This window comes from Cheilinus undulatus, linkage group 4 (assembly GCF_018320785.1).
Source record: "Cheilinus undulatus linkage group 4, ASM1832078v1, whole genome shotgun sequence".
NCBI classification, from domain to species: Eukaryota; Metazoa; Chordata; class Actinopteri; order Labriformes; family Labridae; genus Cheilinus; species Cheilinus undulatus.
The window spans coordinates 12,659,755-12,677,648 of record NC_054868.1 but is presented as its reverse complement, the minus strand read 5'-3'; the positions used below and the strand labels follow the sequence as shown (position 1 = coordinate 12,677,648).

The window sequence follows — 17,894 nt, the reverse complement described above, 5'->3', positions numbered from 1 at the left end:
GTCTCATCGCATATAATCACTCCCTATTAAAATTGTGGGCTGTCTTCAACTTGTTTCAAAATGTCTCCACAAATTTGCTTGCGTTTTCCCTTTCAATCAGAGGTCAAAGGTTTTCGGACAACTTTGGCACACACTTTTGTCATGTTTAAATGTTCGATCCAAGTTTGCTGAACTGTCTATCATTGAAGACCACTTCTGCTATCATTCTTATACTGAGTTTTCAATATTTCAAACAATTCATTCAATTTGTTGAATGTTTTCAGAAGTTTTTCATTTATGGGCGACAAGAGCATTCATAGTCCTGGACATCCTCTCTACCTTTTTTGTGCCATTCAAACACACGTGTAGGTGAAATGCAGTGTTCCCCACACACCTCTGTTAATTATTCAAAAGATTCGGCTGCTGTTTTCTTCAGTTTCACCCAAAAATTTTAAGATAACGCATTGCTGAACTTTTAAGCTAATCATTTTCAGATGCCAAAAATATACTAAAGATGTCACTCATTGGAAACTTACAGCAGCTGTGTGTGAAAACCCAACATTTAGTTTATAACACTCTATTACTGAACCACATGGTTTTATCCTCATCATTATTTATTGGCATATCACATTAACACCCAAAAGAGCGAAAACATGAGGTCTAATTCAGTGGAAATGTGTAAGCTGTAAGTGCATGTGTAGTAAGAGAAACATGTTTGACCAATAATACTTTCATTAAGTAAGAAAGCCAACTAAGAACAAGCCAGAAACTTTTATATCCATACATGTGTGGTTAACTGCACACTCCTGTAATGATCAACTAACCGTGGTTTCTGTACGCCGCGTTGTTCCATCTTCACTGGTCTCCACTGAGACAACAGGAGGAAGCTCCTGTGGATCTTCCTCCACAGTGTATGTCTCCTGCACCACCTGACCCGGCTCCATACTGAACTGTTGATTATAGACACAGATTTTAAAATATCTTTCTGCTAGAGGGCTCATACTTCCTCATCTTGTTATGAATTTCACACTGGAAATGTGAGGGCTGAAACAATGCTTACGAGATGTGTCCCGTTGATGTAACCCTCGTTCAGTGTCAGCCTCTCTATGTCTGCATCACAAGGAATGCGGCCGTTCTATGATGAGGAAGAACAAATACATACATACTTATTGCTGGGAATATAAGGATGACTATTCTTTCACAATAACAAGTTACATCAAGGGAGGCTAACTTTTATAGACAACCAGGTTGAAAGTATGAATTACTAAAACATTTTTTAATCAAAATCAAAGGAGCAACCACAATCAACTGTAATTCTTGATTTTCATATCATCCATCTTTAAATCCACAAACTTCAGCTTTTCAAAATTACATCACAGCTGAAAATTGCTCTATTTCCTTCTTTAAGCAACTATTTCTTAGATATAATAGCTACACAATAATCAAAGCAATATATAATTTTTAAATTAAGGGATTTTTCAACATAAATGTACATTAATACTATGAATGTAAGCATAAACACTTTTCAGCTTCATGCACTCTTCTGTACTAAACAAAATGAGGAAACTGTAACACAAACACACTCATCCAACAAACATATGAATTAAAAGGTAATGGAATGAATGCATTACATAATTAGTAATGAAATGGATATGAGCAAAAAGAGGGACAAAGGATAAGTCAACACCACCAGCATCGACTGCCCTGGAGTGGTGATGGGTGTGGTGCAATTTCCATTCCAGCCACAGGGGGAGCTTAACATATCTCCAGTGTAATCTACAGTTTTATCTCCTCTGCTATGGAGGTAAAGGGGAACAGCCAGGAGGAGGGAGTGTTAAACAGCAAATAAAAGAGCTGTCTTGAGCTGACAAACGTGGTGTGTGTTTGAATCTGTAAAACAAAAATATCTTCATGAGGCTGGAAATAAAACCACAGTGAGGAGCAGTGACAAGCTCTTTAAGTGCCACTCTGCCAAGAGCAAATAAGCAAGACAGACGAAGCAAAAGACCACACTCTCTAGTTCAGATAAGGACTCAGCATGAGAGAATAGTCAAAAGTGCCAGGGAGATGCAAGCATGTGGGAACCTGTCAGTAAGAACTAAGGTCGTGTTTCACTGCCTGGGAGAGTGGCAGAGGCATGCCGAAGCCTTTGGGCTATGTAAACACGCGCAGCACAGATAAGAGCTAGCACAGGCTTCATTTCTATCCTGCTCTTACTGTAACACACACTCCACCTTTATTTCTGTTTGTTATCAGCCACTAGGACTACCTAGGACCGGGACATATCCTGGGAAGTGTGTGCCTACACACAAGAGCGGCAAATGAAAAAGAGAAAGTGAGCGGGCTGGAGAGCTTACTTGTTTATGAGAGTGTTTCAAAGGTAGCCTGAGGGCAAAAAGTGTACGTGTGCGTGCATGTGTGCTGGTTTATAGACGCACAGTTATGACCAGGAGAGTCAATAAGGAAGCAAACGAGTGAGTAAATGTGTGTGCGTGCCTGCAAGTCCGTCTGTGAGGCAGACTCAAACTATGAAGTCATTCTTCAGTCTCTGAACCAGGTTAGTGACTCGAGCATGATAAAGAGGGTGTGTAAGCAAACAGCAGACACACTGGCTTTGACACACAAAAAAGCTTCCAAGACTTTGACCGAGAATTCACAGCAGATGAAACAGTCTGACAACAAACTTTGATCGGTTGAAATAGCAGCTGAGGAACATTTTTCTTATACTAGAAATAAACACAACAAAATAAAATAACTCATATTTCTGGCATGCTGTACTCTTGAGGATAGTCAAGGAAAAGGTCAGCAGCAAAACAAAATGTCAAGCAAGACATCACCCTGCATGCAATATTCAATGGGCAAGTTGAGACAAACACGATGAGTTACACATGGTTATTAAGCTTGATTGGCGGGGGATGTAAAGATGATGATGGGCAGACTTTAATTTTGAATGACACATTTACTGTTAATTAAGGATCAATGGAGGATGGGGAAATCAGTGGTGAAAAGCTATTTGGAAAGCAACAGAGGGTTTAATCACCTCCTGGAAAAGCTCAACTGGAAGGTGCAAGTCTTGAGCAATGTGGGAAGTATTATTATCTGATACTTTCTTAATGATTGATGTTATAGAGGACAAAATCTGTTTATGCTGCTAGTTTGGTGAGTATCCTTATGATAGAGAAAGCCAAAGAGAAAAACATAGTTACATAACTTTATATTTTACTTTATTAGCATGTTCAACAGGTATCATCACCCATGTCTGGCCTTAACCTTTCTCTAAATAAATGTAATCAAAAAGCATAAATTCAATAAACAATTAAGCAAGATAAGTAAAAAAAAAAATAAAATAAGTATTTCTGCAACACTCCTCCTGCATCATGCAAGGAGGGACTGCAAACTAAGCTTGAGCTAATATTATTCCATAACATTTTAGGTATAAATTTATTGGTGATCATCATTCACAACACTCCTAAGAGAAGCAATAAAGAGGTCTCCTCCTCTGCAGGACAAATAAAAGCCTATGATGATAAACAATGTTTCTCTGATGGTCTTCAGTTAAAAGGATGTCAGGACAGGCTGAAAATCAGTGAGTTTTTTATGTTTGGCAGGGCATCAGGGGCTGCAAGCCAAGCTGCTGTGAACTTGGGCCTACTGTCTAGCAGACTAAAATCCTTCACCCAATAAAATCATACACTCCAAAATGACTGAGATTCTTAACGCAGCAGTGGAGAGTTGAAAAGTAAATGGGAGATATTAATATGTCTGGCCCATATTCACAAACATTCTGGGAATATTCTCAGAGAGCTCCTATGATAGCTGGTCAATCCAGAACAACTCTGTGTGAGAAAGGACAGAAACTATCTTTATCTAACTATCTTACTCAAGTGTTGCACAATTAATCTAATTGCAATTGTGATGTCAGGCTGTGCAATCATGTAAAGACATAAGTGCTTGCAACTATTTTTGTATTAAGTAGTACTTAAAAGGTTTCCAATAATACCTACAGAAAGGCCTTTAAGTTCACAAACGTGTCACTATTAAAATTGTAATGGTACTTTATTTTCAAAAATGGAAAAACGTATATTTTTGGAAAAATGTTATTCTCAAAGCAGTACTGTAAAAACTTCAGGTTCTGTACTTAATAATTGAATGTTTTGGGTTGAGAAATGCACACTTCAAGACTATCATTATTCACTGCAACTTCCTTGACACCCACACAGGTAGACTCATGATACCATTTTTGTATTATATCATAAACGCAATATTGTCCTACATAATTGCAATCACACAGCATTACTTTTATCTAACTGAGGAGGTGTGGTTGACCCAATTCCTAGGTAGGACACACTTTTCAGAAGCTGTGATTGGTTTATATAAAAAAGGAAGAAAAAATGTGCTCAGGGAAATCCATCGGTTTTATTATACTGTCTAGTCCGAAATTATGATCATTATGACCGATTTACATCTTTTAGTGCATAAATTCCAAGCTGTCCTATAGACTCTAAACAGTGATAAGAGGCACCTGTGGAGTAAATCACATTTAAAAGGGACACACAATGCATGTCTCACTTTGCACTTAAAGGAAGTCCAAACTGGACTGCAATGTCTGACTTTGCATTAATAGCTTTTGTCCCAGCTCAACTATAATTCATTAAAAAATTCTACTTAGAACATTTCTTTATTTTCTCCAAAGCTTGAGAAACACTCAAGCTTCTTAAAAGATGCCGTAGGATCTCACTTTAGGGATAAAATGCTTTATGAATAACTTGTGGCTTTACAAAGTCTCATCGTAACTTTGAGAGGAAATAATTCGAAAATGTCATGATTCCAAAACATTTATAAGAATTCTGTCACAAGGAGCAACTCTGTACTTTTGGAAACTTTGGGAGAAACTGGCTGCATCACGTTAACTTCCAGTGAGGTATGCATATCAAAAGAAAATGCAAATCTGACTTAAGTGTTTATCTTATTTCAGCTCAACCCTCCATGATCATTTTATTGTATTTCAGTAACTTAATTCATTTGAATTTCAGAGCATTAACTCAAAGGATATTCAAACAACCTTCAAAGCCCAACCTTGGGATGGAGATCAAAACCTTGTTCCATCAAGAAATAGATGCATGCATGCTGCATGCAAGTCATCCTCCTCTTCCTCTCAAAGCAGCCCTAATTTTTGGGGGGTAAATCTCGTTGATCCAATGTTGAAATCCTCATTGTATTCGACAGGATAAAGGTTGGTAGCTTTAATTTGAGACATTAATTTGAGAAAAGGAAATTCACCAGAACTGGTGTACAACAAATTAAACAACTTTTTCTATGACAATATTAACAAATCAATAGCAGTATTTGCAGGGACATGATTAAAAAGTATCAATAAGGTTATCAATATCAATGAAACCTGATGATCCCCACCCCTACTTAACACTAACCAAGGAGGAACCCCTGCTACAGTGCGGTTAAGTTTTGCAGCCATCATGCATGTCCACTCAGATGAGATGGGGTGACCATAGCGATGACAGTAGACAACTCCTTTGGATCAAGGGAGAATCCAAGGGATTGAAGGATGGAAAGTGAGCATGGAGGGTTGTGAGTAGTGGGCTGGGGGTATTCTGTGTTACCTGCATGTTGGGGAGGGGGCGGGGCAGGGTGCCGGCACATGACCTCCGCTCCTCCTCCAGAGCTCGGCTCAGCATCTCAAACTGCCTCTCCTGCTCCCGCACCGAGGCCAGCAGGGAGGCCGTACTCGCACACTGCTCCATTCACACACTGAGAGCAGAGCACAGGACAGGATAGGGTCAACACCAAAGAGAAGCGATCAACACCCAGATAGATCCAACACCCAGATTTATTTAAAGAAGAGACCAACAGCCATGCTGAATCACCCAGTATACAGACATAGTCAGAAGGGGCTCCTGGCACAGTGTCATCTATGAATGCACACACTGAAGTGCTAATGAAGTTTTTATTTGGAGGTTAAAAAGCTGCAGGGCCTCACACAGGAAGGTGTGACAAATGAGGAAAAAGAGAGAACTGTGAAGATAAAAAAGTGCAGGTACAGAGATAATGTGAGTAAAGACACAACTTAAGCAAACTGAAAAACAGTGAGGGAGAGGAGCAGGAATTGTGAAAGTGCTCAAAATTCAAGAATACGTTTGCAAAAGCGATTATTCTGGAAGAATTCAAGGAGGGACCAACATCAGCAGGGAAGGATGCTCTTTTCTAGCGTGTTTCTTCACCTTCAGTGATGCAGGGTTAAAAATAGAAAGTGAGATGCGTGACTGTAGATTATTACAGCAGGTTTTCAGCTTCAGCATGTTGAGCTTGTTAGCACATCCTTATGCAAAGGATGCAAAGACAGTGTGGGAGCATTGAGAGGAGTTGTTGAGAGGCCGCATCACACCTAAAAGTTAGGATGTACTTAAAGCCAGAGGGCTTTTGAATTAAGAGGTTGTGCTCTCTGGAGCGAAGAAGATAGCAGCCTTGTTATCCCTGCTTTCAACAATACTTACTTTGTTTTCCAAGTTGTTCGATAGCATCATTATACAATATTAATTGTACTGATATTTAATGTGCATGCAGTTGATAAGTTGCTTTTGGACTAGATGCTCTTTCTGACAAGTGTTTGGTGAAACTTTACAACAAGCTTTACTCATAGCAAAAACGTGTATTTTATTCTATGAAACCTGGGCCAATAAAGCACTTAATGCCATCCTTTGAGTCGAATGAGATAAGCTTCATCAGCAGTAGACATCTTTTCATAGCTCCCTAAGTATCTCCAAATCTTCACAGTAGCTAGATCGCTAGGGCTATTTAGCTGTAGTGTGGAACACATCCAGTGTTCACACAGAGTCAAATGTGCTCTCCCAAGTATCTTACTGCTTCACATCAGTTATCCATCAATATATTAAATCCCCAACATATCTGTATAATCTATTTTGTATATCTCTTTAAATACTGAATCTGTTTTCACCTTTTATGCAACTCTTCAAGGTTTATGATCTGCCCTTTTCTCTCTCCAAAGTCATTTACATTTTATACATTTAACATTCAATAAGAAATGGTACTCAAGGACTATAGGTAAATCAGGGCCATTTCTATACCAACTGACCCTTTCAACATCCACAAAGAGCAAAAACCCAAAGACCAAAGACAGAAAGCATCCAAGGCTCTGCTTTCTTGAAATCAATGTTAAGTGACAAATGGCTTAAGAGTCCTTCCCAGCTCTGTGAGATATTATCAGTTATGAATCACTCTTACTGTTACAACTCAATGTGACAAAATGTATGTTTTTATGATAGAACCTATTCACATTTTCAGCAGTGAGTCTTAGTGATTGTGTTACTGGGGAAAAATCTGTAGGGCTTGATTAAAAAAAAGAGTGCACAACTTTCACTCCAGGAAGAAAACTTAACCACCTATTTAAAAACAAAACCTTCAAATCTGTTAACTATTCATATTATAAGATATGGCCATGTTAACACTCTTTGTAATTCATATGTCAACATATTTTACATACATTTTTGCTTCCCTCAGCGCTTTTTCAAAAGAGGACAGCACCAGCATTTTTAAATAAGTTGCTTAAAATGTAAAAAATCATTGAAAATACAAACAATTTGTTAACGAATGACGGAGAACAGTAGTTCAAGAGATTAGAATACCAGGAAACAAAGAAGTAAAAGTTGATTTCTTAAAATTGACTTTAGGTGCCACTGATGACATTAAATAGTCTAGGCATCAAAATAAGTGAAAATTGCCCCTGAATTCAAATTAGTACAATGACGAAGCCATTCCACCTCCTCAGCAGGGAAGCTGGTGAGAGAAGGGTGAGGAATCTGGGGAAGATTACCTCAACCATGCCTGTCTACTGACGGGATGACACGAGTGTGGCTCATCTCCAAAGCACGGCAAAAACCATTTTCTACTTCAAAGTTAACTGACTCATGTAGATCAAATCTGCTCTCTTTCTGCGTACACAGGGCTGCCTGGGCAAACAAAGAATCCTGTATTGAGTTTGAGTGTGCACATTCGGGCTGGTGAATGTGCACACACATCAGAGACGAAATAATGGTCACAAATATGTGTGTGAATCTCATAGGTCATATCCTTGAATACTCAAACAGAACTGTGGCAAGTTTTGGTAAAGCTAATGCTGCCTTGTTTATCTCCATCTACATGGGGAAAGAAAAACATACACTTGAGAAACCAAACACGTATGAGCTGCACAAAAACACACACATTCACTATTGTCATACATTCCACAGTGAGATTTTGCGTGTCATATCCTGTCTCAGCAGTTGGACGCTGTCCTAATAAGGGAAACATTCACTTGTTGATTGTGCTGCTCTCATCTGTCACCCCGACATTTATCTTTCCAACTAAAAACTTTAAACCCGAAAAGAGAAAGTAGATGTCGTAACTTTCCCTGACCCAGTCAGGAAGCCAAACCACAAACTAATATGCTTCTACAAAGGACAGTGCTCACAAAGCAAAAGATGTAGGGATTTCAGGAGTGCACATGTATGAATCAAAACATTAGAGCTGCTCTGAGTGATTTGACATTATTGGCCAATTTCATTATTGGCCAGTTTTCATAAGAATTATGTGATCAGTTGATTGGAATTGATGCTTACGGTCTCCAACCCAGTCACCTGTGGTTAATAATCTGATGTCTGCAGCTGAGAGGAGCACCGTGTGTGGGGTGTAGTGTGATGATATAACAAAAATATCAGCAGCTAACTAGTAAGAAAAGAAACATTTCTAAAAAGTAAAATATGTGAAATATTTGGAGGAGGAATAAAAAAAAATAGAATAATGCTCCAGCCAACTACCAAAAAGTTATTCATTAGAAAAAAGATTTTGAAATAAATTACAAAAAATAGCCTACTAGGGATGGGTAACATATGGGTAACATATTCTATTGATATTGATACTGATACTCCTTAATGATCAGAGTCCTTATTGATACCACAATTGATGCCACTTTTCTGCTATTTGTTGGAAAGACGAGACAGTAAAACTTCATAGCAGAAGTGGTATGAGCTAAATTAGGCTCATTAACGGGTTTTTAATCACTTTTATTGTATCTCCACAAAAGACAGTGGTGTTGCTCCTAGACATAGACACACATTCTCTAGGCATTTCATAAGCATGTGCTCATGGCACAGCACTGTCTTGGTGTCAGTAATTAAAGCAATACCATGGCTTTTTTTTTTAATACCCCGGGATAAGGTAGCACACAGTAAAAGAACAACTGGGCTAAATCTGCCATTATTTTCTGTCTGGGTACTCTCACGCTGAAAAAAAATAACTGGCTAACATTTTTAAAATCTTTTAGTGTGAACCAGGCCTTAAAAGAGCCCTAAAGTCAGCTGATGACTTTTCCTGCTGATTTCAATACAGAGTTCCACATTGGATTAATGTTTTTAACTAATGAGATTAACTACAAAATCTGGCAGCCCTTTTCATGACTGAATTAAATACATGAAGAAGATATCTGTTCTGCAGCAGCTGAACCCTTCTTTAAGACAGCACTCAAAGGTGCTGCAGGTTGGTTTCATTTGGTTCACAAAGCTGATGTACTTAGGGCTCATGGGGCCTTTCCAAGAACTGATGTGAGATTGTGCGTTCATAAAGGACTGGTTTAACTTAATCTCTAAATTGTGAACAAGGAAATACATTTTTCAGCTTACTTGTGTGCTGTGTCCTCAAAACTGATCAGGGTTTCCCATCAATTATCTCTAATCCTCCCTGCCATAGCCTAATTTGCCCCTCCATCGTTACATTGTCATGCTCAGCAGTGAACCCCCATGTGCATGTGAGCGGTGCTGTGCACACAGAGTGTGGCGCGGATAACGCGCTACACTGTGCAACTGAGCTTCAGACACTCAAGCTACAGGAGACGAAGCCTTGAAACATTTCAGGTGAAAAATGTTACCCATAACCTTATATCCATGTAGGATCTGTTTATCTGTATGAATTTGCGTGCTCCCACTGTGTTTCTCTCACGCACCTTAATGTCTAATTTAATATGCTGGCAAGTTTCTGATTGAGTAGACGGAGCTTCAGTCAGGTGTATCACTTAACAAAAAATATCAACAGTATTTATTTTGGATAAAAGATTAAAAAAAGAAGCGTAAAAAAAACTCTTTGCACCTACTAATAAAGTGAAGACAAGAAAGAGACGGTCAGGTAAAAGATTTTCTTTTTCTTCTAGCCAGGTGAAAAAATCTCTGATTTTGGTTATTTTTGGATAATTCATGATCCCTTCAGGAATTACAGTGTACAGCTGTTGTAAACTTTCCTGTTTCTGTGATTTGATAAGTTCCAGAGTTACATCAACAAGGGAAAAGAAACAGTGTTAACTAGTAAAAGCACTCGGAGAGCGCAGACCTCCGCCATTAGCCCTATCTCCCAGGAGTAAAGAATCCTTTAAAAAATTCCTGGATCCAGACAGTGATCCGGATCACTCCCAAAATCTTATCAGTTCTTCCTTATGCCATTTCTGACATTTCCTGACAATTTGATCAAAATCTGTCCAAAAAATTTTTGAGTTATGTTTCTAACAAACTAACAAACAAACAAACCCTGCAAATCATATAACCTCCTTGGCGGAGGTAATAATGACCAATAATTTCCCTCTAGAATGTAAACCCAACAGAAATTAAATTCTCATAACATTGAACTAGATTTTGCCTTACTAAGGCTAACAAACATAAAATATTAACTCCACTATAAATTATGGAATGAAATAAAACACTAATACAGGAAGTAAAGGCTGTTCCCCTGGACCCCCCTAGAAGGTTAGGGTCCTCTACTACAGTGTCCTAAAATCCTGTGGGAAACACTAAATATAGACATAGATCTGCTGCTATAGAAATGTCAATAGTATTTGTTATTGCTTTCGCCCACTTGGAATTACCAGCAAAAGGCTATTAAAATGCCAGGGGGAGCCGTGTTTGCTCTACAGCAGGGATGTCAAACTTAGTCACTGCAGGGGCCGAATTCTGAATTTGGGGCCAACCTGAGGGCCGAACAAGGCCAACATTTAACTATAAACTGTCAACCTCATTTTTCACCAGCAATGAATTGGGGGGGGGGAACATTAGCACTGATGATGTAGGATTTTGAGATGTAAAAACATAAAAATGTTAAGTTTAAAGGCTCAAAATCTGAGATAAAAATTCATACTTATTAGAACTCAAAAGGCATTTAAAGTCCAATCATGTTTTTAAAAGGCAAATATGTATAAGAAAGAAAGTTTAAACCATGATTTTTAAGGGTCAAAACAAGATGAAAATTTGAAATCATGACCTTTATAGGTCAAAATATAAGGTCAATTTCAAAATCACTGGTTCAAAATGTCAAAGCCTGAGAAAAAAATGAATAAATTTTGAGTTTCACATATCAAAACATTTCTTAAAATTTAAGATGGAGGATACAAAAGGCCAAATCATGAGATAAAAGTCAAAGTAAAGAGCTAAAAAGTTAAAACTGTGAGAAAAAAATAAAGTTCAAGGATCAAAATATTACTTAAAATTGAGGCTCAAAAAAGGTAGAAAATAAGATAAAAAGTCAAAAATGTGAACTGAAAAGGTCAACATATGAAATGAAAAGTCAAAACCATAACTTTGCCCGATAACTACGAGATGCAGAATCAAGAATATGAAATGAAAACAGAAATTTATTTTTCCACATTCCTGACTTTTTATCTAATTATTTTAACTCTTTATTTTTATGACAGTACACGGACATTTTAAATCATCAGGTTAGGCTTACATGTTTAAACTGGAGGAAATCTGCAGATCAGTGGGCCAGTTATAATAAAAATCTGATATGATCTGGTGGGCCAGATAGAACTGATTTGGCCCCCAGGCCTTGAGCTTGACACCCCTGCTCTACAGTGTCTTTTCATAGCTGCAGTGATATTCACCCCTCTGTGGTGTCAATTCAAATGCATCAAATTTGACATGTCAGAATTGTGCTGAATCCCTACTGAATAATGTCCACATAAAGCTTTCATCTTGTCCTCTTGTCTTTGTCCATTGTTGTTTTTCACAGGGACACCAAAGTGTTCACAAACAGGAGACCTTCAGCCTCCTGCTTATCATCTGTTGTGGTTACCATGATGGTCTGAGCGTGCAGTCCACGAGGGAACTCAGATTTTAAGTATATCAGGTACATACATATTCAGATTGGTACACAAAGTGGATCAGTAAGAACATGTGTACCTTTACACTCCTAGTAAGCACATCAGCATTGTGAATCATGTTAAACTAGCACGCTGCACCTTCAGCTGTCAGCCAGAAAAAAATCCAACACCTGCTGTACCACTGCTGCTGATGATGATGATGATCAGTCAACCACTCAAAGAAGATTTGGTTAAATTCCTTTTAAAACTTTTAAGTCTTGTTAGTTTAAACAGTGAATCCTGTGTTCAAATCTGTATCAAAAAGGGCAGGATAAACACTAAGTAGCTACTGAACAAGGTGACAAAAAGTTACAATATTATGTGTTTGATATACAGCCAATAAAATTACTTTCAGGCAAAGATTAAGAGATGTCACCATGATGCACTTAAATGTAACTGCAAGAAAAGGAAATAACCCTTTTGGTAAGCCGCTTGAATAAATACAGTGTTTTCTGGAGATAAATATTTTCTCAGTGATATAAAATAATTGCATCATCATAATGCAACTAAGTTTATGTTCTGATACCCATTGCTTTTTATTTATTTGACTATATGCTCTTTTTATCTTATTGAACAGGCTTAGTATTTTTTACTTTGTTGATAAGTGGGATAATTCACATAAATTGGCACATTTAATTAGTGAATCCTCAAATTGTGTAAACTAGTTGTTCTTACTGTACGATACGCGCGCCTTGTTGAAAGATTTTTGCTGCTCTGCTGAACAAAATAAAAGTATTCTGTTGACTGGAAAATGATGACTTTTGTGTTCCTTTTAACTGGTTACACCGCCACTTGCTCGTGATCCCAGTGCATCACGAAGTTAAGTAGACTGGCCAACTGTTCAAGATGCCGCTTGATCAAACTGCAAAATATTACTGTAGCTCACTCATTGGTAATTGGCTTTGGCAGCAAAAAAAGGTGGTCTGGGCATCCCAAAGTGTGCAGTTAAATTAAAATTGAGACCTTAATCTATTCACCACCAATGCATCTTAACCTCAATCCCAAAAATGAAAAAGTAGGTAACTAAATTCAGCAATAAGCTGCAAAAAAGTGTCTGTCTCTTGAAGGGTGCCTATAGCAGCTGTCAAGCTTTACATTAGGGACCAAGATTTCAACTTAGCAATGCAGAACTGACACCATAAATCAGATAAGTCAACATACCACAGATTGTGGGGATGTTCTTTGTGGTTCTGTCAAAACGTCAACACTTTTTAAGAGCACAGGGTAAGGCAGTCCCCAGCGCCTTAATGCAACAGACAGACCCACACAGCCTCTTTAGCTCTACAAGTCCCACCACTTACATTCTTGTGGCAGAAAGCAATTGCTTGTGAGAGTTTTAAAATGGCTTTGGCCACTTAAAGTCCAGTCATTAGTCGTTAATCTATTGTAAGGCCATCCGCAGCAACGCTAAATCGTATCTGCTAATGGGCTAGCCCTGGATTTACAGTGTTAAGCCACTTTGATTACTGAGCCACATAGCACCGTCGTACACACACACCATCAGTGTTCACAACTGACTAAAAACTTTGTGAAGCACACACTCACAGCCAGTTTGTTGGGCTATCACCCAGATCCCACCAAGCTTAGTGTCTGCAGTGTGTTCCATCCTTTTCATATGCTATCATAGTTATTTCAGCCACTTAGTCACTGGTGGCTGTGGCACGCTGACATGCATTCAGTTCAAGTCTGCACACACACCAACACCCACATAAAGCTGAAGTGAAGCTGTGGTAAAATGCTGTTGTGGCTTGGCCAACTGTTTCGCTGACTCAGCCTCATTTGAATGGTCACACAGAGATTTAGCCACTGTGTGTGTCTGTTGTGTATTTTGTGTGTGAGCCTTGGCCCATATCCAACTACTACCGCTTCTGCCATCCTGACATGAAACCATAAGCCAACCCCCAACATTTACCCATGAGGTCTACGTTGTGTTAGTTTGCACACGCCCACCCACAATTGCCCTCCAGACTTTTCAGAGACCTCCGAAAGGCCAGCTGTTTGATCTACAGGACACCAACTTACTATTCTTGGTGAGGAAGGAAATGGCAAGAAACTGTAACTCAGGGAAAAAGAAGAGTGAAAAAAAAAACATACCAGTCAATTTCAGTATATGTACGACTAACCATGGAATGAGATTTATGCATACAAGGCTGACTGTCTTCTGGGTATAGACAAACATCCTTCAAACACTGCAATTTCACAATAATACCTTCACAGGGTTTCATTGTCATAAAACCCTTGTACTTTTTATATTGCATCCACAACAGCGTAATAGGGTTCCAAGTGTGTGATTTCACACTACAATACTGTGTTGCAGAAGCACAAGAGACACAATGTGAATATACATCAGGGGCTTCACATACACACTTGCTCAGTCATGCACACAGAGTTGCCCTGCCAGCTGCCACCCTATATACTGCAACTGTAAAGTCTCTGATATGGGATCAGCTGCAAAAGAAATTCATCCAAACATTCTACCGCTGTACATTTCACAATACAGACTAGGTGCAACAAGACCTTAAATTTGACTCCCCACCTTAAGCAGGCAACATGAAAAGAAACAATAATAACGCTTTCATACTGTCATTAAAACCAAAATTAGAAATTGGCTGGCCATAACACCCTGTTAGCAATGTAATTGACCACAGACTCCACATTGTCTGCAAAAAGATATTCCTGTATTTTAAAATGGAAGTTTAATATTTCAATTTTTATTAAAATATAAAAAATATATAGAAAACACAACTTTAATGTTTACCAACATTTAGCTAAAATAAAATACTAAGCTTAATGAGCATTTATACCTAAGCAATTAAAAAAAAGATTCTTTTTTCATCATATCAGTTATGTGATAGTCATCAAATGATGAAACTATGTTAACACACCCACATTTATTACTTCAGTCTGGGGTGTACATAGAGGCAATGACTTCATTTTAATTTTCATTTCAACCGCAGACAATTCAAAGATGTTACAGCAATCACAACTATTCAGCAAATACAGATACATTTCATAAAATGTTTCAAATACAAATGGGACCTTTGTACAGAATTTTCATGCTTAAACAAGTATGCTATAAAAAATTAGAGTGCTCTAAAAAAACAACATCCAGCTATCGGTAAAGATTTATCACAACGCAATAACAGTGCGAGGACCATGAGAAAAAGAAGGTAGCTTAGTAGGTGCAGTGGGGGACCATACAAGTGCAAAGTGACATTCAGCATGTCCATAAAGTTAACCAGCAGCTCTAGGAAAGAGTAATGTGCAGCAGATTAGACAGCTTAAGTAATCTGTTCACTTTGATTTCACCTGCGTACACCATCTCACATCCTCCCCTGCACGGCAAGGGAGTAGGCATGCTTAACATTCAAATAAAAACACAGACTGCAGGTGTAACCGCTGAAAGCAGAGAAGGGAAGAGAGATAGGGAGAGAGAAAAACTGACTGGGAGGAGCAAATGTAAGAAAACCCCAGCTCCTGTGTGTCAAAGGGACACACCCGTGGTGTGCTCTGAAGGCCGTCATTACTGAGGTTCACAAATGATAGCCCTGGCTAAAACAACTGGCTGTGCAGCAAAACTTTAGCCCCAGCAGACAGCATGGCTAGAAGTAAATTCTAGGCAGCAAAGGAACCGTCCAACTTATTTATTTTTCTCATCTTACAGCTGGAGCATATCTGAACAAACATCATGCCCAAACTCGCTCACAATCTTTTCCATCTCTGTTCCAACAGGTCAAAGTATACATACCTGCAGGGCTTTAAGGGTTATATGACAGGCATGTCCTGCTGCACTGAAACTCACCAATTCACTGACTGTACCAGTAGAAATCAAAAAATCATAACACTTTTAGAACAGCTAGCAAACATTTCCCGGACTGGTTTCAACATCTTGTTTAATGTGACAACTTAATACAAATAAATAATTACTAAAACCCCACAACAGACAAAGGCCTACTTCAACAGACATCCACTACAACAGCAGTCTGGTTATCATGATAAGTCTGGTTTCTCATTATAATCCAGCATCCGTTCACACTGAGAAGTGTAAGGTGAGAAGGTGTCTGTAGTTGCAAGCCTTTACATAAGGGGCTGAATAATGAGGCTACAAACACGCCTGCCACCTTACCACACCCGACACAGCCAGACTCACACAACAGGTTCTTGCTTTTGTCCCTCGCTGCAGCTCCGACACCAGGACCAGCCCTGCCTTCCTCCCTACCTGGGAGACCACATCAAAAGACAGCTGCTGGAACGTTACACCTTATGTTTTCACTGTAGACTTTTAGCACGAAAAATAGAAAATATAGAAGCCAATATGCAAATAAAACACACACCATTCAAGATTAGTCACCTAAAAAGCACCACACGGGTCGAGTGTCCGCAGAGAGTGGGCGTCGCAGGTATAACAGAAAATAGGAAACTGATCAGTAAACCGAGACTGGACTTTGACTCCTAACTCATGGGCTGTGACACGGCGGGCGAAACGACTACTTCCGTGTGCTCTCACCTGCCCTCAATAGCCGAAATCTTATGGAGAGGTGTCGCAGAGCTAAAGTTAAAATCTGCTTTGTTGTTAAAAGTCAGTAAAACAAAAATACTTAATGTGTCGTGCCAAAATGATACACCTTAAGTCACCTACAAACTAGCCTGCTAGTGTATCAAACTATTATGTTAGCCGAATAGAAGCATGCTAGCTTGGTTATTTATACTTAAGTATCTGAATCAAAAAGTAATAACTACGACCACTAGTTTCTTAAATCCTCTCTAGTCTGACTCCAAATAAGTATTTAATCAAACCGACGAATGGCATGCACTGGTGTTAGCGATATTAGCCTGTGCTAGGTAGCTAGCTTGCTAACGCTGCGTTGACTACAAGCAAGTTCACCTGACTCTTCTGCCCACCCAGAACTACCCCAAATCAGCCATATCGAGAGAATAATATAAAAAAAGCATGCCATTACCGATTATGCAGACTGTTTGCCTTGTTTTTAAAAGTCCATAAGTGTTTACGAGGCGGTTTCAGGCCTAGCCTAGCCGAGTGTCGCTGCTGCTGCGCCGACACGATCCAGACGTCGACCCGCAGGCTCGCAGAAGTGAGTAGAGATGAGACAACAAAAACAACTCGGCGTGGTCTAAAAACACCTTAGAGCTGATTAAGTACACTGTCCACCGGAGGAAGAAAGCTCAGCACTCGCAATGAAGAAAAGAGAAAACACCCACCTATGCAATTTCCTATCTTCCTTGCCCTGGCTTGTTGTTCACTTGTCTCTGCTCTTCCTCTCCGCTGGGGGGAAGAGGTGGGGGCGAGCAGCACACAGAATAGAGGACAGCAGAGCTGAATAATACGGGGGCGTTTCGAGACGTACAGGCATTATTTATTTTTTCATCAGCAACTATTTGTCTCTCTTGTATTAACTACAGCAGTGCAACTACACAGGGTCGAGATTAGATTTTTTGGTATTACCGAATAACAGAGTGTTAAACCTTTGTTTTAAGACATTTTTCAATAATAGACCAAGTTTGAAATAAAAACTTTAAAGCAGGGATTAAAGCATAATGATTTGAAATTCTGTTGTTCAATATATTAAGCTATCGATCCCTCATATAATTTAAGCTTATCTTCCGGCGTCCAGAAACAATGTTTTGAATATAGTTTTATGGTAATAATAAGAAACGAGCTCATACTGCCTCCGTGTGGCTATTGATGTGCCGGGACGGACAGGAGTTT

General features: G+C 39.0%; 1 protein-coding gene across 6 annotated transcripts in view; it reads right to left on the bottom strand.

The window, feature by feature from the left end:
• ctnnd1 (catenin (cadherin-associated protein), delta 1) overlaps positions 1–17,491 on the bottom strand; it is a 38,039-nt gene extending 20,548 nt beyond the window's left edge. For 3 of the 6 annotated variants that reach the window (XM_041784617.1, XM_041784614.1, XM_041784616.1), the window contains exons 1-4: positions 17,128–17,356; positions 5,598–5,745; positions 1,040–1,114; positions 804–929 (exon numbers count right to left, since the gene is read on the bottom strand). In XM_041784617.1, coding sequence (XP_041640551.1) covers positions 804–929; positions 1,040–1,114; positions 5,598–5,738 — 342 coding nt within the window. In that variant the 5' untranslated portion in view covers positions 5,739–5,745; positions 17,128–17,356. Of the gene's footprint in view, positions 1–803; positions 930–1,039; positions 1,115–5,597; positions 5,746–17,127; positions 17,357–17,386 lie in introns of those variants that run through there. The other 3 variants (XM_041784615.1, XM_041784618.1, XM_041784619.1) reach the window with 3 other exon arrangements.
• Positions 17,492–17,894: the final 403 nt, after the last annotated feature.